Genomic DNA, 21703 nt, shown 5'->3' on the forward strand with positions numbered 1-21703 from the left:
TGTAGCGATAGTAGGGAGCAGGTTGAGGAGACCCTGGAGAGGTGGAAATATGCTCTAGAGAGGAGAGGGATGAAGGTCAGTAGGAACAAGATAGAATACATGTGTGTAAATAAGAGGGAGGTCAGTGGAATGGTGAGGATGCAAGGAGTAGAGTTGGCGAAGGTGGATGAGTTTAAATACTTGGGATCAACAGTACTGAGTAATGGGGATTGTGGAAGAGAGGTGAAAAAAGAGAGTGCAGGCAGGGTGGAATGGGTGGAGAAGAGTGTCAGGAGTAATTTGTGACAGACGGGTATCAGCAAGAGTGAAAGGGAAGGTCTACAGGATGGTAGTGAGAGCAGCTATGTTATAAGGGTTGGAGACGGTGGCACTGACCAGAAAGCATGAGACAGAACTGGAGGTGGCAGAGTTAACGATACTAAGATTTGCACAGGGTTTGACGAGGATGGAGAGGATTAGAAATGAGTACATTAGAGGGTCAGCTCAAGTTGGATGGTTGGGAGACAAAGTCAGGGAGGCAAGATTGCGTTGGTTTGGACATGTGCAGAGGAGAGATGCTGGGTATATTGGGAGAAGGATGCCAAGGATAGAGTTGCCAGGCAAGAGAAAAAGAGGAAGGCCTAAGAGAAGTTTTATGGATATGGTGAGAGAGGACATGCAGGTGATGGGTGTAACAGAACAAGATGCAGAGCACAAAAAGATATGCAAGAAGATGATCCACTGTGGCAACCCCTAACGGGAGCAGCCGAAAGAAGAAGAAGATTATTATTATTACTTCACTGTCCAGTGTTTCTTCCATATTACAAAGACATCGACGGTAAGTTAGAATGCAACCCAAAACTACGGGGTGAGCGCGTTAAGTTATTTCTGTGTCTGCTGCTCTGAATGAATGTCATACATGAATATGAAAGAAACTTATCCAGTGGATCCAGTTCAGTGTTTATAAATGCATAAAGCGCTCGTCTTATATACTGGGACTGTGCCATGTAAAAATAAATTAAATTTCACTGACATGTGTCTGTGAGTATATGTGGAGTTTAGAAAAAAAATAGAAATATCTGTTAGTTATAGTGTTAAGAGTGTGTCCACAACAAATTCTTTTACATGTGTATTTCTCTTTGTTTTAATTTTAAGCGTTTGTTATGAACCGATTCATTAATGGAATGAGTAACATATAACGTTTTTCAAATGTTCCAATACAACAGTAATATAAAAAGGTACAAATATGCAAAATGCAAATAGGTTTTTTTAGTACCAATGATGTTTGATTTGCATTAACAGTGCATTTCGTTAAAAACGTAACAAATCTGTTGCATTAACTTACTGTTACAGTGCCAATAACTGAATGTGTGCAGGTAAACCGATGTTGTTGTTAAGTGTGAAATTAATTGAAAAGTGGCGTTGAATGCAGGTTGAATGATAGACATACTCGCATTTTATATAATTTGCACGGGCCCCTACCTGTCAGTTAACTAAATCCACTGCTACGTTACAGAATCGTGGGCAATCTGGAACCAACCCTGAAGCGAAGGCCATTGTATGGCAAGGCAAGCTGGCACGGTCCGCACAGCGTCTCTTTTAAACATAATACGAGGGATGTTTGATTTTCGGCGAAAACCACAGGACCCGAAGGAAAACCCTCTGGAATACAGGATGAATACCTATGGACTTGAACAAGAGACAAATCATGTGCCATTGAAATTAAAAACTTGACAATATAGTTTGGATTACTTCTGAGTTACAAATCAAAAACATAATCCATCCTTCCATTTTCAGAGGTTGCCCTTTTAGTTATGCGCCATGGTGAGTCTTTACTTCGCCTATTTTTAAACAGACAAAACTGAACACTATTCTAATTTGATTAAGCGGATTGGAGAATGTCAATGTTAATGAAATCTTCTTGGCTAAAGATGTTCTAACAGAAGTAACTAAAATAAAACACGATTCGTTTAAATGTTGGAACATGCAACTATATGATTAATATAAATCCTGATATAAAAGGTTTTGCTGATGGTGTACGTTTGTACGTCATTGGTTTGCAGTGTTTTCTTATCGATTAGAAATAACTCCATGTAAGAAAAAATTGTTTCGTTACTTTTTTGACAAACAAAAGGCTTGCAAGGATGCTCTATAAAATAGAATCATATTTTTTTTTCTGCGGTGGGCTGGCGCCCTGCTCGGGGTTTGTTTCCTGCCTTGCGCCCTGTGTTGGCTGGGATTGGCTTCAGCAGACCCCCGTGACCCTGTAGTTAGGATATAGCGGGTTGGATAATGGATGGATATATGTTTTCTTTGATAAAAATATGCAGGCTGCAGGCACATTCGTTTTCTAGAAATGCACTTGTGTACGTTTAGCAATCGTACAGCACACCTTAAATGATGGGTGTCGAACTCCGGGCCTGAAGGACCATAGTGGCTGCAGGTTTTCATTCTAACCCTTTTCCTCATCAGTGACCAGTTTTCATTGCTAATTAACTTATTTTCTCTTCCATTTTAATAGCCCTGTTTTAAAGATTCAGTCCTTTCTTCATTAAATAAGAGCCAAACAGAAATGAGACGTGAAACAAGCCAACAGTTGACCAGCTAATTTGGGGGTTCAAACTCCAAGCAGTTTCTTACTGAGAAGCAAATTCTTGCTCTTAATTAAACTCGTTCTTTAATTCCATGGATTATTGCTGCTCTCATTCTTCCACAGCAGACATTTCCTGATTTCCTGTTTTTTCTACGAGCACCAATGTTTTGGTGACCTGAGTACATCAGCCTTATGAGACGTTCACCAATTTTTATTTTCAGATACTGTGTGATGGGCACAGGTGAGCTGCATATGTGGAGATTCATTTTGTGTCTCATTATTATTTGGCTGCTAATTAAGGAAAAAGAAACAACTAAGGGGTCTGAGTCAACTAAGGCAAAAAAAGTTTATTAGCAGAAAAAAAACTGGTCACTAATTAAGAAAATTGCTACAATGAAAACCTGCAGCCACTACTGCCCACCAGGACTGGACCTCGACACCCCTTCCTTAAATACTTATATTCCAAAACAACAGACTGATCTTTTTTCTAAATTAGCCCACTTACTAGTCTCGGCTCGGCTCCTCCCCTCTCCGCCCACCCGTAATCGAAACAGAACCGGCCTAGCACTTTACGCGACTGCTCAGGTGCTAGACCGCGTCAATCATTTCACTTCCTTGTTGTCATAAGTGCGGATTCTTTGTTTGCAGTTAGTAAACTGGCAGAATGCGTATTCCCGTTATTTTAAGAGCACTCTTTATTCTTTTATTTTGCTGGAGACTCGCTGTCCTGGAAATCGTCATAGGTGAGATTTTCCTTATGGCACATTCCGTTTATTTTACGGACATTGCTGACAGGCGGTTAGGTTATTGTTTCCTGTCCTCCCCCATAACGGGAAGTTAAAATAATGAAAACTATGTCCAGAGCTGTAACGGGTTTAAAGGGTAATTATTTTCGCGGGTACAAAATGCGGTGAAATGCTTACAGCCATGTGCAATCACAATCAAACCTTCTTAGATGGTCTTCGAATTTCTGTGATTTCTCACATATTTTGATTAACATAGACCTTTGTTTTTTTACACACAATCCAGCAATTAGTTTTCTTTTAGTTCCAGATTAATGGCTAGCTAAATACGTGTTTATATACATTACATGTTGTACTTTTTACTTAGATGTGTTGAACATTGGTTTTACATATTGTAGGCTTCTTTATTTCGGTCCTATAGTTGTCTTTCAATTTGCATGACTCCAAACTTTTTTATTCTCTTTAGAAAGTTAAAAAGTTCACTACATTGTATATTGTTTTTAGCTTAATATTTTCAAATATCTTGCTACTTCTTGGAAAAAAGTTATATTTCCAAATGATCTGAATGTCTTTCATCTACAAATATAAAACCAAAAATTCTGCCTAGTAAACTCAATTTCAACATAGTTGCAGTGTCACAAAAAGAATCTGTGTATAGTTAAAATTAGGAAGTCATGTAAATGTTTTATTTTGTACATTTCTAGTACTCTGCATGGGTAGAACTAAAGGAATTGTCTAAATTATAATTGAATAAAAGTCAGTTTACATGACATGTTCAGGTTCATCAGGTCAAAGGTGAAGAGTGGCCTTGTAGTTTTATAATTCAGTACTTGTGCCACTCCTTTTGGAGTTCTGCTTAAACGTTTAATTTATAATAATGTTGTATTTTACCTTTTTGTTTTTTCTTCCACTTTGTTTATGATTTGTCAATATTATTCTATTTGCATTATATCAGATATTGTATGCTATGGAAAGCTTCTACCTGAGGTGTGAGCTATATTGGACAGCACTGACTTTTAAATACAGTTTTGTCCTTTGTTGGTATTAACATTTGGTGTGTCAAAACATTTAAGCCATTGCTTATGAGAATCAGCTTTGAAACCTCTGATTGAGTTGATGTGAGATTTTCTGTTTAGTATGGCAACTGAAAGGTGACAAATTGGTATGCAAACTTTCATATTATTTGCCAAGCTCAGTTTTTTCTGAGGAGTTGATGTTTTTCATATTGGGCCTTAGTTAAAATGATTTCTGGAATGTTCAAACAGTTATGAATTACTTCCCATATACCATCAAGTTAGCATCTAGTATGTGTATTTTAGCTGTTTAATTTAGTAAGTTTTATGAAGATTAAGGTAACATCTTAAGTAGTACCTGCTAACAACTTAGCAGGTTTATTTCCAATCTGATACTATGTTTATTTTGACATCTTGGCCTGGACCTGTAAAGTATCTTGGTTGTCCTGCAGGTTAATGTAATCGCCTCTATTAGCTGTCAAAACTACTAAACGGTGAACTCTTGTGTCCTGTGGAGTGATTTGCAGCTAAGTGGAGTTTGGTTGGGGAAAGCATTCATACCTCAAAATCTGAAATAAAGGTTAATTTCATGAAGAGTACCTTGATCTCTGTCTATCAAGAAAAAGCAAGTGCCTTAAGTGACAGGTCTGATTTACCTTGGTATACTGCTAATGAGTGAATGTAGAGTTGATCTTTGAGTTATGTCTGTTGAATGTATGCAGCATGTGCAATTTTGCGAGGACTGTGGATAATATGAAGTACATTTCTGAAAGGTTGTGGGTTTCATGCTGTTTAATAGCATGAGGAGGTCAAAACTGAGAAGTCTTCAGAGTAGCATCAGTATTTTGTTTATCAAGAGGAGTCAGTTGAAATGGTTTAAGTATGAAGTTAGTATGTCCCTTGGTGCCAGCCACAATAAGTGTAGTAGACTCGGCTTAGTGGAGAATGTCCTTGAACACAGACCTGTTTCATACTGAAGGGACTTTTGACTATCTTGAGAGGAACTGAAATACCTCTGTGCTATTGGTAGCAACTGGCTAGTCCAATCAGTTGGACATTCTATCACCAGAACAAACACATGGAGAGTTAGTGGAATATAAAAAGCGCAGCGACTTGGCATGTACAATGTTCTTTACAGGAGCAAATAAAAAAAAAAATAAAAAAAACCTGTACACATTTATCATTTGTTACATATTGTAAATATATGCCATTCAGTTCTTGTCTTTGTGGTGGTCATTGGTCAAACGTTGGAGGTGTCTTTTGCTGTTCATGTCTTGTTTTGGTTAGGCTTAAATTTTTGACCTTGCCATTTAGTCTGCCAGCTAATAGAGGTGAGAACATTAAACCTGCAGGACAGTCAAGATATTACGACACAGGCTCTATTACAGCATTGGTAATTGTTAGCAACAGAGAGTGTGTTGTTCTTTGGAGCAAAACATCCTTTTGTGTCCTGGGCAGTTATGGCACAGCACTTTCATTGAGGAGCAATAAAAATTCTGTAGTTTGTGTATTCTAGGGAGTTTGTCTTGTTACAGGTCCACAACATAACGACACCGATATACCCTCAAGTCCCCGAGACTAGGAGTTGATAGGGAGCTCAAAGTTTATTAAGTTCAACTACTCCTGTGGTAATGCTGATTTCACTAGTCATCGCTTTATAACTGGTATTGACTTAAAATAAGAATGCTATCAAATAGTGCTTTCAGTTTGAATTTCTAATAGATCTCTAGGATGAGATGGCTTCTTATTTTTAGATTTGCCACTTTGACTATTGCTGCATTTTCAAGTGTGATTTATAAATGCCATTTATGCAAATATTTTGACTGAACAGTAACCGGATATTCTTAGTATATAGATATTAATATATTAGAACATGATCAGAGTGCTTCTGTTTTAATTATGACTCATTTAATTGGTCCGTTTCATTCAGTCTGTGAAGATGTTGCAAATGTTTAGCTAGGTCGGCCCAGCCTTGTTCCACTCTTCTTTCTTGTTTTAATGATATGTTTAGCTATTTCTTATAGTCTGAGGTGATTCAGGAATAAGGACTATGTACTGTATATGGCCTGAAGTTTTGGTTTGTTTGCAAAAGCAGTCCTTTTATATACATTTCACTTCATTTTTTTTTTTTTTTTTTTTTTTTTTTTTTTTTTTTTTTTAAACCACTTTTGCTTCAGTGGATAAAGTTCAAACTGTCAAGAATACTGAACACTTTTATAATGTGATGACTTCTACTTTTTAGAATATGTAAACCAGAACAGTTCCTAAAATTGATAAAGGAACAAAGTGTCAAACTTCTCATGTGTTTATAGCTGGCTGCTTGCATAAAGAAATTTCTTCATTCATGACCTTCACACAAATGCTGAGTTGTATGTGGTAATACATGTGTTTGGAGCAAGGAGCAAGCATAGAAAATAATATTGTATGCTAAATTGAAACGATTCAAAACCTGTGATTATCACTGAATTGTGCTAATTTATGACCATTGGATTTCTTTGTAAAATGGCATTTGAGAAAAAATAATTCCAGGTAAGGTACATTATTTTTAGCTATTATATATATTTTGGTATTAATTCTTGCTAATTGGGGTTCCAGAGATATGTGACATGTTGCTTCTGAAGTAGGCATCCATTTTACAGGGCTTGTTACAAAAATAAGTTATTCTTAGACAATACATTACAGATGCCAACTCTGTGGGGTTTTTTTTTTTTTTTTTTTGTTTTATTTTTTTAATGTTGAGCTAGTATATTGTTGTACTGCTAAAGAATGTCACTATACTTTGTTTTATTATGATGCAGAAATTGTGTGAAGTGTTAGAATTGCCATTGATTCAGAATATTTTGTTACATTGCACTTTCAGTTTTCATTAAACAAAAGCCGGTTACATTTCTGTGTCAAAATTATAACTAACTATTAATGAAGTAGGCAGTAGACTGGTTTTTTAGGATAGTAACAAGCATCTTTTATTTATTTATTTATTTTTGAAACCTTTGACTTTGGACAGTCAAGATTTAAATTGTCGCTAATGCAACTACATTTTATTCAATATTAGTGTATTTGTGTTCATTTTGGTTTAATGTGCATGATTTTATTTTTTTGTTTTTTATTGATTTAAACAATTAAATAAACTAAGTAATAACATTCTCCATACTCTTGGAACTATCTTTAGTACACTACCAACTAAGTATATCAATAGATTACAATATGTTCAGAATTCTGCTGCTCGTTTACTTACACACACTAAAAAATCTGCTCACATCACTCCTGTCCTCAATGATTTGCATTGGTTACCAGTTTCTTCAAGAATCAAATATAAAATTATTTCTTCTCACCTTTAAAGCCCGTCATGGTTTAGCCCCTCTATCTGAGCTGCTGCTTCCTTACTCTCCTGCCCGTGCATGAAGATTATCAGACGCTAAGTTCAGAGTGATAGCCTCTAAAATTTGGAATGGTCTTCCTTTCAGCATACGTGAGAAAAAAATCTATTCATTTCAAACTCCTGTTAAAAACCCATCTTTTCAATAAGTATTAATGTGTTTGAATTGTAAAGCGTCCTTGAGTGTATGAAAGTGCTAAATAAATAAATAAAACTTATTATGATTTATTATTATAGTGATAAGGCAGTCTGGTTTAAGATCATGCAGCAGCTGAGTTTGTTCAGTATGAGTGCTAAATAATGTTAAAATTTCATTATTTTTCAGTCATGCAGTTATAGGCGTGTTGATAAAATTGTTTGCCATACTTTAGGTGACCCCATGTGTTCCTTCAGAATATACTATTACAAAGGGGAGTTCAAGGTAGACCTAATGACTGTGAAACGCCCTTTCATTTTCACTGCTTGAGTGTTACTATGAGGTTTATGTGGTGATATACGATGATTGTTTTTCATCAGACATTTAAATATTTAGTAAACATTTATGTTTTTTGTCTTGGAAGGTCCAGATGACATTTTATTGCAAAAATCTCATGTTTAGGTTAGGTTGTGTAAACTTAAGTTGTGCTGGCACAGGTTTTTCTGGCTACCTTTCATAGAGTCATTAATAGAAACATCTACTATGTTAACAGATGAATGTAGATCATTGGATGTACCATTCAAGTTATTTTTTGAGCCAAGAGTATCACAAAGCCAGTACTTATCTTTAATTTGCAACATTGTCTGTTCTTCGCAATATCCTCAACTTTTTTGAATATTCTTCATTTTTTTGCTGATTCTTCCTACTGTAAAATAATTGACTTCATATTTATAATTAATTAATATTGTTTTTATCAGTAATGCTGCTGCTGGAGTATGTGAATTTCACCTTACTTTTTTAATCCCCATCTATTTGGCAATAACCTTGCACCCTTTCTAGACTGATAAGTAGTCACAAATGCTACACTGTACCCACTGTAAATATTTATTCTTTTACAGCTAGTCTGCATACTGCAGACCAAACTGTGTATGGTTTTGACATTATATAGTGTTGGTAGCACAGCAAAATAAGTGAACTTGTGTATATGTGTGTGTGTGTGTGTGTGTGTGTGTGTGTGTGTGTAATATATATATATAAAAGCAGATTCCCATCCCCCAAACCCCCGTCTTTTTCCTAAGGCCTGATGTTTACCTGATTTGGTACTTCATGCAGGTTAGGGGCCCTCATGTATAAAATTTGCGTACACACAAAAATGTTACATTTGCTAATTTACTAAACTTGGTGTAAAGCTACACTTCTTTTCATGGCAACCTCATACCATGCGTACCTAAGTTTCTGCTCGGTTTTGCAAATGGGCAGCACCCAGCATCAAAGCAGTGGTACTGTTTCTGTTTTTTTTTTTTTTTTTTTTTTTTTTATAGATTCGCATCCATGGTACATCAAAATTATTTGTGCATTGTTTACACATTTATTTCACTTGATTGTAATAATTTTGTAACAATATAATGATGTACGGAATGAACAAACTATTCCAGCTACCATAGCTGCTTTAGCATTGTTGGAAAGACATCACAAATGGAAGATTTAGAAGAGAGTGCATACTTAGATGATGTTGACTGGCTTTTAAGTTTATTTAGATTTCTAAGAGCTATCCTTTTGGAGCTCTGTGATGTTAGAATACTAGGATGTATACTTGATATCATTTCTATGATGAAATCCATTTAAGTATGTACATTACATTTTACAGATAAATTAACTTCATTTAAATAATGTATACTGATAATATGTGGTGTAGGGGAAGCACATCTGCCTCTCAGTAAGGAGATCATGTCCCAGGTGTCCGTTGCCTGAGATTGTATGTGTTCCTGGTGAGTTTCCTCTGTGTACTTCGTTTTCCTTCCAAATCATGCAGGTTAGGGGATTTCGTGATGCTAAACTGATGCTGTGTATGTGTGTGCTCTTATTCACCCTGTGCCCAATGCTTGCTGGGACTGGTGCGACCCTGGATGGATGGAATGATTAAACTTGTATAACAGATTTTTCAGTACTTGCCAATTCTGCAAAGCTTTTAGGGTTTTAAGCTTACAGCTGGTTTTACATTTATTACAGATGCTTAGGCCGGGGTAATAATCCACGTGATGCATGCTCCTGCGGACGCTTCTGCTACACAAGCAGTGTACGGTTTATATTTCTGCTCGTACTTTACGTAACTCTGGAAGATTCCACCAAGTGGCAGTGTAAGATATCATCATGGTGAGAAAACAACTACCGACTTCACTGTGTTATGAATTGCCTGAAACATCCATTACATTCTCGGGACACCTTGCCACTATCTCTGAAAAGATTGGATGTTTAATGATTACCTCCATTAATCCATGGACACGCCCATTCCAGCAAACATTAGGCGTGAGGTGGAAAAAAATCCCTGGATGGGGCATTCGCTCATTGCAAACTGAACACAAGCACTCAAGTCAAAGTGAACTTTTGTCATCTCAACCATAGACAAGTATACAGACAGACGAAATTGCGAAGCTCAGGGTCCACAGTGTAACAACATAATGTGTAAATAATAAATTAAAAATAGAATTTAAATTTTTAAAATTAAAACACAAACAAGGTAAGACATTGTGCAAAGACAAGACTAGACAAAGAAGTAGCAGGAATATTGACGTGTAGTTAGCAATATGAACATTGATGCAATGTATGGTATTTGCAATCTAGATACATAAATATAGTCAATATACATAGTCAATAGATATAATAATAATTTCTGTATTATCAGTGTATGAGAATAGTTAAGATGTGTAAACAATGACAGGTCAGAATGTTTCACAGCAGAAGGATATCAAGAGTGTCAAAATACTTAAAGGTCAGTATGATATTTTCAGTTCTTTTTCTACATGCACACTAGTCTTTGCAGGAAAGTGGCTTGCATGTATAAAAGTTCTGTTTCACTCGCGTACACTAGCGTAATTTTAGCATCAATAGATTCCCTAACCTGCATGTCCTTGGAAGGAAACTGAAGCACACTGTGGAAATTCACCAGGAAAACCTGCACCTTCCAGGTAGGGAACACCAGGATGTGACTTCCTGTGAGGCAGCGGTGCTGCTGCTCTGTCACCTGCTTGCCCCCACATGTGTAATTATTTACTTCATTTAAATAATAATGTTATCTGTAAAATGTGACATACACGCTATAACACATCTCATCCTGAAAGTAATTCTATCTATCGAATGATTGTCCATATGTCTGTCCGCTTTTCACAAGAGAACAACTTAATGGATTTTTTTTTTTTTCTTTTTCTCTATAATTTGCTTGAACATTCCGGTTGATGTTGAGACTCCTCTCATTGCACCAAGAGTCAAAGTTTGCTTGCAGGAGCGATATATTTGCGCTAATCTGAGACAGAGGCTGTGGGACAAGGGGAGGTGGGGAGCTGGGCAGGATCCTCCTCACTGTCCTGTTTCACTAATATGTGGGCAGAGCTGTGGGGCACTGCTAGTCAAGTATAAATCTAAGGATTCTAAATGTCCTTGAGAGCTTGAATATCATAAATTTTAAAGTGTTCTGTGTGGCAATCGCTGCCTGCCGCTACACTGGTTTGCCAGAAGTATGGGGCGATTAACACATGTTGCTAATAAACAAAGACTCTGACATCGTGTTCCAAGTTGAACACACTGTGCCCCCAATATTTTGCTGGTACTGCAACTACCTCACATATCGATTTTTAATTTCCAAGTAGAGAGAGGATGCGTCAAATGAGCTGGGAACGCACCAATTTTATCCGGCTGCAGGTCAAAGACTTGGCCATCTACGCCTCCAGCATTTAGTGTCTGTTCTGTCAAATAGCTTCATTAGCAAGCTAGTAACCTTGATTTAACCCTGTAATCCTGAAAGGTGATATTAATATGCACTCCTCCGATCACGAGGCAAGAATCGGACTTTGTTTGTTATTATTGTCGTATTTAATTTTTAGAAACAAAAAAATTTATAATAGGATTCCCAATTCGATAGATAAAAGAGAGGACATTTTTTATTTTTTTTTTATTTTTATTTTATATTAAGGAAACCATACTAAATATGAATGTGGTTGCTCTAACTTCTGTTCTAGTGAATTATGTCATTCAAAATATTTGACAGTATTTTTACATTATTTCTTGAACCTCATTCACTAAAAGGGAAAGTTCCATTAATTAAATTAATTTGTCTAAATTTTCAAGTTCAGTAAAAGAAAAAAAAAACACTTTTCAAACATTGTTCAATACAAACAATTTTAAATTATTCAGCTTACAGTCCACAATTGTCTGTTTTCTTTTGTTCTACACTACAATTATAATGTTGATTTCAAATGGAGTTATTAAACTTTCAAATGTTTTCCTGGTTTTTAATTTTAATGCATAATTCGATTCTCCCTGTGAATATTACAGGATCAGGACAGATATATTACATAAAAATTAGTGTTTTGGTAAATGGTTTATAAATTAAAGTATGTCACTTGAGTGAGTAAGAGGTTTAATACTTGAAGTACCAATACTTATTAAATGATGGATTTTTTATTTATACTGTTGGTATCTTGGTGGCAGCACTGCTGGCTCGCAGTAAGGAGACCAGGGGCGTCATGTATAAACGGTGTGTACGCACAAAAATGTTTCGTAAGCCCGTTTCCACGCTCAAATCGTGATGTATAAAACCTAAACTCAGCGTAAAGCCACATACATTTTCATGGTAGCTCATACCCTGGCGTATGCAAGTTCTCCGCTCAGTTTTGCAAACTGGTGGCACCCAGCGTCAAAGCAGTGCTGCAGTTCCTGGGTGGTTTCCCTTTCTTTTTTACATCCACAAAGCATGCTTTATCAAATACACTGAAATTAACCGCATATTGTTCATTAGTTTAAGGCAAGGGTGTCAAACTCCGGGCCTGGAGGGCCACAGTGGCTGCAGGTTTTCATTCTAACCCTTTTCCTAATCAGTGACCAGTTTTCACTGCTAATTAACTTCTTTTCCCTTCATTTTAATAGCCCTGTTTTTAAGGATTCAGTCCTCTGTATTTATTCCTTTCTTCATTAAATGACAGCCAAACAGAAATGAGATGTGAAACGAGCCAACAAATGACCAGCTAAAGTGGGATTTCAAACTCCAACCAATCACTTAATGAGAAGGTGATACTTGCTGTTAATTAAACCCATTATTTAATTCCATGGCTTGTTGCTGTTCTCATTCTGTCACAGCAGACGTTTCCAAACCTGTTGATTTTTTCTGTTTTTTCTAAGAACACCAATTTCAAAATGTTTTGGTGACCGGAGAGATCAGCCTTACCAAAACCATCGCTTTTCTTTATTTTCAGTTATTGTGTGATGGGCACAGGTGAGCTGGTCATGTGTTGGCTCATTTTGTGTGTCATTATTGTTTGGCTGCTAATTAAGGAAAGAGACAACTAAGGGGCCTAGGTCAAGTTAATTAAAATGCGGGCAAAAGAAGATAATTGGCAGCAAAACAAAAAAATTCACTAATGAAGAATATTGTTAGAATGAAAACCTGCAGCCACTGCGGCCCTCCAGGACCAGAGTTTGACACCCGTGGTTTAAGGCATCTGATTTTAATTAACCTGTAACAATGTAAAGGTCCACAGGATGGCCAGACTATTCTAATTACCATAGCTGCTTTAGCGTCGTTACTCTCGCTGCACCATCTTCTTCTACTTTCAGCTGCTCCCGTTAGGGGTTGCCACAGCAGATCATCTTTTTCCATATTAGTCTCCCTGCACTACTCGGAGCAGCTGATCGGAAAGAGAATTCCCAGTATACAGAATCAAGCACACACTGCCTCAGCCCTTCGCTATTTGAACTGCTCTCTTCCGACAAACACTTCAGAGCCTTTCCTGTATGGACCTCACAGTTCAGAAACCGTTTCATCCCAAGAACTATAAAGGCGCTCAATCAGTCCATCAAGTGCTCCTTATAGAACTGTTTGTACTTACAAATTACCTCACTGTAAACTTGCGATAGTTATAATATTGCACAACCTGCACCACTTTATAAAGCACATATTTACATATGATGACGATATCATTTATAAGATGAAATGCAGCAAATGTTTATTACATTATACAGATAGTGTTAACGTCATTTAAATCTATATTGTTAGTAATTAAATGTGAGGACACAGTGGCGCAGTGCTAGCTAGTTTAGGGATTGTTCCTGCCTCACGCTGTATTCTTGCTGGGGCTGGCGCGACACTGGATGGATAGATTAATAGAATAATTAAACATGTACTACGAAGATATTTCAATGTTCCTTAAAAGTGTTGAATTATCAGAGTTCTAAGCTTACAGATGGCTTAACATCTATTACAGAGCTGATTGTGTGGTGATTGGTTACTTGGAGAAAGAAAAGGAAGGACAGGAATTGGGGGTTAGTACGTTTGAAAGAGAAAGTACTGCTGCAATAAATTATTTCATCGAAGGTCGTGCAGCAAGCATCTTGCGGGAGGCAGGAACAATCTCTGGACAAGGCACCAGTTCGTCACTATCACTGCGCCACTGTGTTCCCATGTTTAATAACATGCTTTAATCATCATGAAAATATCAAGTATACATCTCAGTATTTTAATTATTCAGAGAGCTGTAATATCACGAATGTAATGGATTCTGTGTCCTGTTGGAGGAAGAGAAAGTCCGTTTTAAGAAGGATGTAGTGATTCACACACACAGAGCACATAGAACACCTACAAAACAAAGCATTTAACGTGCTACTTTAGTTACGATGGTATTTGAGAAACTAGTAAATTTAAACTATTTAAAGATGAAGTTTATGATGTTCTACTTTAATGACAAAATACGTGATTTGAAGTGGAAATTTCAAGATTAAAGTTAGCATTTCGAGCTTTTTTCTCTGTGTCCCTATTTTTTTTTTTTTTTTTTTCCCCCCTCTCTGTACCCTAATAAGCTTTCATATGGCACTCGGACAGTGGGCTACGACTTGCCTTTTCACGGCGACTTTGATATCTGACCGCTTCTTTTTTATTTCGAGCACTGTGCGACTTTGTGAACTTTAACTTTCGAGTTTCTCCGACACTCTGTCACTCGATCAACTTCCTTTTGTTGATAATATCACTGTTTAAACCAACAAATAGTAAGTTTTTCCTTGCATCCTCTTGGTATCTGCTGAAATTCTTCTATTTTTTTCCCCCGTGTTTTTGCCATTGTCTTTTCACAGAAGGCTGAGCTTAAGGGATATTTATATTGATTTGCATATTCAAAGAGGCGTAATTCTGGGAGGAGTTGGGGTGGGAGAGCAGGCGCGTGCACGTGCATTACTTTTCACGCTGACCAGGATTTATGTAGCGGAAGAACGTGGAAGTTGGTGTTTGTACAGATTTATGCATCTGAATTTTTTTTTGTGCGTACGAACATTTCCACTTTTGTCCGTACGCCATGTATAACGCTGTGCATAAAATTCACACTATAACATGAGGCCCCAGGTTTGAGCCTGAGGTCCTCCCTGTGTTGAGTCTGCATGTTCTCCCTGTGTCTGCATGGGTTTCCTCCCTCCATCCAAAGACATGCAGGTTAGGTGGACTGGTGTTGCTAAAAATTGGCGCTAGGGGGATGTGTGTGTTTGTGTCCGTGTCCATCCGTCCTCCCTGCAGTGGACTGGAACCCTGTCCAGGTTTTGTTACTCCCTTGTGCTGTATGCTGACTGGGATAGGCTCCAGCAACCCCGCAAACCTTTTTAGACAATGAATGAATGGTATTTTGGTTACCCCTAAACAATTTTATTATGGTTTTGTATGAAATTTTACCCTGGATAAAAATGTTTAAATGTTTTGGTTAGGGCGCCCTCCATTACAAGAAATAATGGATATTTACATTTCAGTTGGCTCAGTTTCAAGTAAATGTGGTCCTTGCTTGTTACTATTTTGGAGTAGCCAAGATTACGGTAGTCAGGACAGGTATAACATGGTGAAGTATAACTGTTTTAAACCGGACAAAAGACCGGGACCCTAACTAAGTATGTACTTATCAAAAAAAGTGAGACAAATCTTTTAAATTGCTTAATAGATAAAGAATTCTAAAGGAATTTGTATTAGTAAAAATTTGCATTATTGAAAGTTGCATCCTGCTTTATTTCCATAGACGTCTCATTTATTTTGGAACTGAATTAATACGTTGATTCAGGTTTTTAAATGTTTTGTTTGGATAGATGCAATAACTACGAATCCTTTTTTTTAAATCCTTTAATCTTGTATTAGGAATTTGTCATTTCTCTCATAGCCCAACTTACTCTCAAAACAGAGGTGTAATTTTTTTGTAAATAAGATTAACGTTATTAGTTCATGGTCATACTGCCTGCTCAGGATTCATCTCTTCTGTAGTGTGTTCAGCTGTCTTTGACCACTTTGAGCCTGTGTCATCATCTCTGTTGTTTTGATTTGGTGGAACGCCAGAATCCTTCAAAATGCCCCCTGGACAGTATCCCCTCAATTACTTAAGGGGTTTTTTGTTACCTTAATAAATGCTCGCTTGATGTCTGGATGTGTTCCTGTTGTCTTGAAACGTGTTGTGGTGCAGTAACTTTATTAAAAATCTAAAACTGGGCCCTCTAATGTGTCAAATTTCAGGCCAATTTCTAAACTGCCTTTTTATCTAAAGTCTTAGGAAAAAGTTGTCGTTACTATTTTTATCCAGAAATATCAAGTATTCTGGAAAACATCCAACCCTGATACAGATCTTCTTACAGCAGTAAAACAACCTTTGTTAAAGGTTTACAATGACCTCTTCCCAACTACTAATGCTGGCAATTCTTCTATTCTTGTACTGCTAGATCTTGCCTCAGGTTTTAATACTGTGGATCTTATGATTCTTATATCCCTCCTTGAACAGTATGTAGGCATCCAAGGTAATGCCCTTAAATGGTTTAAATCTTATCTAAGCAATGGGAGCTTATCTGTTCTCTTGGGTGAGTTTTCATCCTCTTTAGCTCCTCTTTTTTGCAGGATTCCATCCTTGGACCAGTTCTCATTTTGTTATACATGTTGCCTTTAGGCTCTGTTGTTAACAAGTATGGCTTCTCCTTTCACTGCTATGCCGATTATACTCCAGTCTATTTGCCACTAAAATAAATGTGAGACAATACAGACCTTCCATACCTGTTTCAATGATATTAAAGTCAGGATGGCAATGAATTTTGTAAATGATGATAAAACTGAGATTGTGACTTCCAAAGGTTCAGAAGGTAGGCGTGTCTCTAATGTTGCTCTTGGACACTTTGCCATACATCATAAAGCTTCAGCATAGCAACCTAGGTGTGATCTTTGACAGCTCATTCACACACGACAAACAGATAAATTCTGATGTTAAATGTAGCTTTTTTTCCAGTTGAGACTTTAAGGTAAAGGCTTTTCATTCTTTCAGTTTTCTTGAAAATACCATCCAAGCTTGTATAACATCTCATTTGGGCTCTTACAATTCTTTGCAGGTGCAAGTTGATCAGGTCTTATGACACCTGCAACTAGTCCACAACCTTGCTGCTTGCTTATTGAATGGCTTTTGTAAGCATGGCTGTATTTCACCAATACTCCCCTTGCTCCAGTCCACTTTTAGAAATGATTTTAAAGTTCTATTACCTGTTTTCAAATGTTTAAATGGCACAGCCCCATCTTGCCCCTCAGGACCTCTTCACTTATATGTGCCAACAATAACAATGCCGTCTACTTACCAGATGCTCTTAGTTATCCTGAGGTTGAAGTAAAGGGGGGGTTTGGGATTTTGCGGTGGCTGCTTCTTTTCTTTGGAAAGACTCCACTTATTATATTAAGTCTTCTTCAACACATGACATTTTTAAGTCGTCTTTAAAGTCTTATTTTGTCTCACTGGCATTTGACCCGGCAAAAAGGTTGACATTATGTTGGCTCCTGTACATTCAGGATTATAAATACTGTGTATGGGTGTGGGTATTTTGAGTTTTTTATGTAATGGTTGGTTATGCTTGTGATGTGTACATAGTGTGTATATATTAACTGCTTCATTTACCCTTTCTTGTACATCACTTTGATTCAGTTTAGGCTGTTGTAAATGTGCTTTATAAATTTTTCTTTGCCCTGTCTTATAAAACATTATTTTAATACATAACATTAAGAAGTACAGATCTGAGACGATGGACTGCAAAGATGAAGTTGGTTTGCAACATTTATTACAAAAAAGTTACACAATACATAAAATATAGAACAAGAATTGTACATTGTTAACAGAACAATGAGGGACATGTATGCTTAGGTTACATTTTTTAACAAAACACAGTAATTTTTTTTTCCTTTTTCCTGTCGCATTTTTGTACTAACAGATGCACGTCTTCCATGTGTCAAAAGGGAAGATGAAAGGTCTAAAGACATTCCCTCTCCTCTTCTGGAAATTCAGATAGCAAATGAAATTTCTGAAGGGCCTCTACGTAGGTCATCTTTCTTCATTGACAGTAACAAAGGGAGTGAGACTCGCCCTCTGAACACCAATTTATTCTCGGCACACTTCTTCTCTTCCTCTGTAAGACACTGAATGATTCCCTGTTGCTGCAATACATTTTATGGAGAGAAAAAAAAAATGTAAAGAATTTTCTTTATCATAAAGATTATATCCTTTTCCTCCACTTTTACAAGGAATGTTAAAAAAAGGAAAGAGAAACCATAAAGTATATTCCTAATTTGTTATACATTTATTAACATTACTGTTTTTGTTCCCAGATTCTACAAGTCTTCAATATTTCTTACCATACACTATTACTAACACCGTACACAATGCATGTAAAATTGTCTAAGGCCTTTAAGAGTTGTATTTCTGTGCCAGAAGAGGTAAAACAGGCTTTTAGTCTTTGGGCTTTGACTCCTACTGGTTAATGACTAATAGTATGCATCTGAGACAAGCATTAAGTCTTTTCATACATTTTATTCACTATACAATAAGCATTGTAAGCCAGCGTCAACAATGTATTTTATCTCTCCTAAGGAAGTTTATAAAAGGACGTGTCTGTATCTGCTCATCAATGACCTGTGCTGGATATTGGAGAAGGGAGGCTGATGTTTGTTCTAAAAGAAAAGATGTGAAACCTGCGTTAACGCAGTGCAATAGGACAGCAGGACATTTTTTTCACTTAATATGTACTGCAAGTCTTGACTCATCTTCTGTCTTTCATTAATGGTTCAATAGAGTCTAAACCTGAAAACAGAAAAAGATAATATTTATCTTAGGAAATGCTTAAAAAGAAAATGCACAAAAATGACACTGTCTAGGCTGTGCATCATTTCTGTGCCTTCTAATATTTTGTTGGGTTCTTGGCCTTCATTTAGAAGGGTGTTTGCTTGCTTAGTCCGATGTATTTACTTGAGTGATTTCAAAAAGAAACATTTAAGTTTATAATGGTAAACATTTTGATGATTTCTTTGATTTACATCATGGCTAAACATAACTACCACATTACTGCAGAACTGAACAAAAGTTATTAAAGGAAATTTAAATTCCATTTACCCCTTGGGGATGGAGCTCTCAAGCAACATTGTACACCAACATGTCCTTTTTAAAGATGATCGTGCAGAATCTGCTTGTTAAAAGGAGTTTAATGTACAAATATACTTGTACAAACATGCATTTAAAAAATGTGGATTTTGAAAGGTAGGCGTTTTCTGTAACATCAAAACCACTAGGGACAGTATGCTAAAAGTGAAAAATAATAATAAATAGCACAAATATCCAACACAAATTGTAGAAGGTGTCAAAAATGGGAACCCACAGGCAGATATAATCCTACCTCCACAAATGCTACAATGAAAGAAGAATACTAAAGTTGAGACATGCCTCATTAAATTCGAAGGGGGCCTCAAGAACAAAATACAGCACATTCTACAGAGAAACCACAAAAAGGTCATCTGGAGACCTGGACACAACATTAAATGTAGGCATATACAAAAATAGTTATAGTATGAAATGGTCATACCATCAACATGAAAATTCCAGTCATGGCTAGTCATCTGACTTGGAAGGCCCTAATACAAGGAGTAAAAAAAATTAATCCAAGAAAAACATTAAATACTGATATACTGTACAGTAAACTGTTGACAATGACTTTTAAACAAAAACAACAATGGAAATAGCCACTTGTGATACACTCTGTGTTGCATTAGTGGATCGTAAAACCTGTTTAACAATAGAAAATGCAGGATTAGCTCAGCTTTTTAAACTGTATTTAAAAATTCTAATATAGAAATCTAAACATCATCATTGTTTGCAAGTAAAGTTGCTTAGTGTCTTTCTTTTTATAAAATAAAAAAAAAAAAACAAACCCATACATGCATAATTACCTGTATACTTTACAACATGGGCTTCGTGGCTCTGAAGGTGAGGCAGCAAGATGCTGTAATCTCCCTGCTTTTTACAAAGAGGCATTTAGATATTTTAATCAATGTAATCAATGCTGGTTTTATATTCTCTGCCTTTATGGAGAAATGTAGAAATCAAGACGAAATAATATGTAATAGTGCTTTCTGCCAAATTAGTATTATCGGGCTTTTAGAAATCGCTAACTCAGCTACAGAAAAATCAAGTTAAATAAGGGATCTAGCAAACATTAATGATGAAGTTAAATAAATACATTTCACATTGTATGCTAACATTGCAGATAGCTACATAACATCTAATAAGTTAAAAAGTTAATATAGCTGAAATTAAACAAACTAGCCAACCCGCGGCGTAACATACGCTGCATAATTATGTATTGATGGGTGAACACTTGCTGAACGACACAGTTGTCCAAATGGGGTGGGTTTGTGGATACCACTGTGAATGAATGAAAAGATGGACCTCTGGAGAGAGCAACATACAATTGTCCGTGACTGAAAGCGGGATCGTCTGTGACGATGGAGGCCACGCTGGTGAAAGTTACTTCATCGGTAGGGATAAGTTTTAGCACTTGTTCATTAAGGTGTAGCGAGTCTTCGTTGTTGACGTTTAGTATAGCTTGCGTACTGAGTTGTTCCGGAGTCACAGTTGAGAAACACTTTTTTAATGTCTTTTAAGCACAGGGAAAAAAATTAACATGTGAAACATCCGTAATGTAATAAGCCACCAAAAAAAGTAACATTGCAACAATGCACGCTACGATCCGATCGCTGTAAAAAGAAGTGAAAACAAAATTGAGGCCGGTGCATTCTTTAACTGCCTTGTAGCACAATGGTAGTGCTGCTGTTTTGCGGTAAGGAGACTGTGGAAGATTTTGGGTTTGCTTCCTGGTTTCTCCCTGTGTGGATAGCGCTTTGAATACTGAAAACACCGGTATATCAATGTAATGAAGTATTATTATGCTTATGCGTCCAGCGCTCTCTCTCTCGCGCACCTGTATGCGTGTGTGTGTCGCTCGCTCTCTCTGGCTCGCTGCGCGTGTTCCTGCAGGCATACCAATAAGTGAATGAAAAGATGGAACTCTGGAAAGAGCAACATACAACTGTCCGTGACTGAAAACTGGTTTTGGCAGATACATTCACATCTTTTTGAAAGTTTGGCCCTGTGCCTTATTAATTGTCATTGGAAAGGCAAATCTAACAGGAAATTGTCTTTGCTGAGATGCACGTGCAGGCTCTCTCTCAGCAGCACAGGAGCCTTCCCAGCCCCCTCCCCCTCTGTCTCTCAGAAGCACGTGAGCCCTCTCTCTCTCTCTGTAACATTGCAGCAGTTGTATAAACACTTTTTTTTTAAAATGAGTTTTAAGCACAGGGGGGGAAAAAAACCAGGCTCCTTGCTCAGCTGCATGAGCAGGCTCTCTCTCTCTCTCTCTCTCTCTCTCTCTCTCTCAGCAGCACGGGAGCCCCCTCCCCCTCTGTCTCTCAGAAGCAGGCGAGCCCTCTCTCTCTCTCTCTGTAACATTGCAGCAGTTGTATAAACACTTCTTTTTTTTTTTTTAAATGAGTTTTAAGCACAGGGG

At 37.0% G+C, this 21703-nt stretch overlaps 1 protein-coding gene across 1 annotated transcript in view; it reads left to right on the forward strand.

The window, feature by feature from the left end:
- The first annotated feature begins 3123 nt into the window (after positions 1-3123).
- Positions 3124-21703, forward strand: part of LOC114660055 (uncharacterized) — a 37166-nt gene continuing 18586 nt past the window's right edge. The window contains exon 1 of the mRNA XM_028812568.2: positions 3124-3315. Within this exon, the coding sequence (XP_028668401.1) occupies positions 3237-3315 (79 nt within the window). The 5' untranslated portion in view covers positions 3124-3236. The remainder of the gene's footprint in view (positions 3316-21703) is intronic.

Source organism: Erpetoichthys calabaricus, chromosome 11 (genome assembly GCF_900747795.2).
Source record: "Erpetoichthys calabaricus chromosome 11, fErpCal1.3, whole genome shotgun sequence".
Lineage (NCBI taxonomy): Eukaryota > Metazoa > Chordata > Cladistia > Polypteriformes > Polypteridae > Erpetoichthys > Erpetoichthys calabaricus.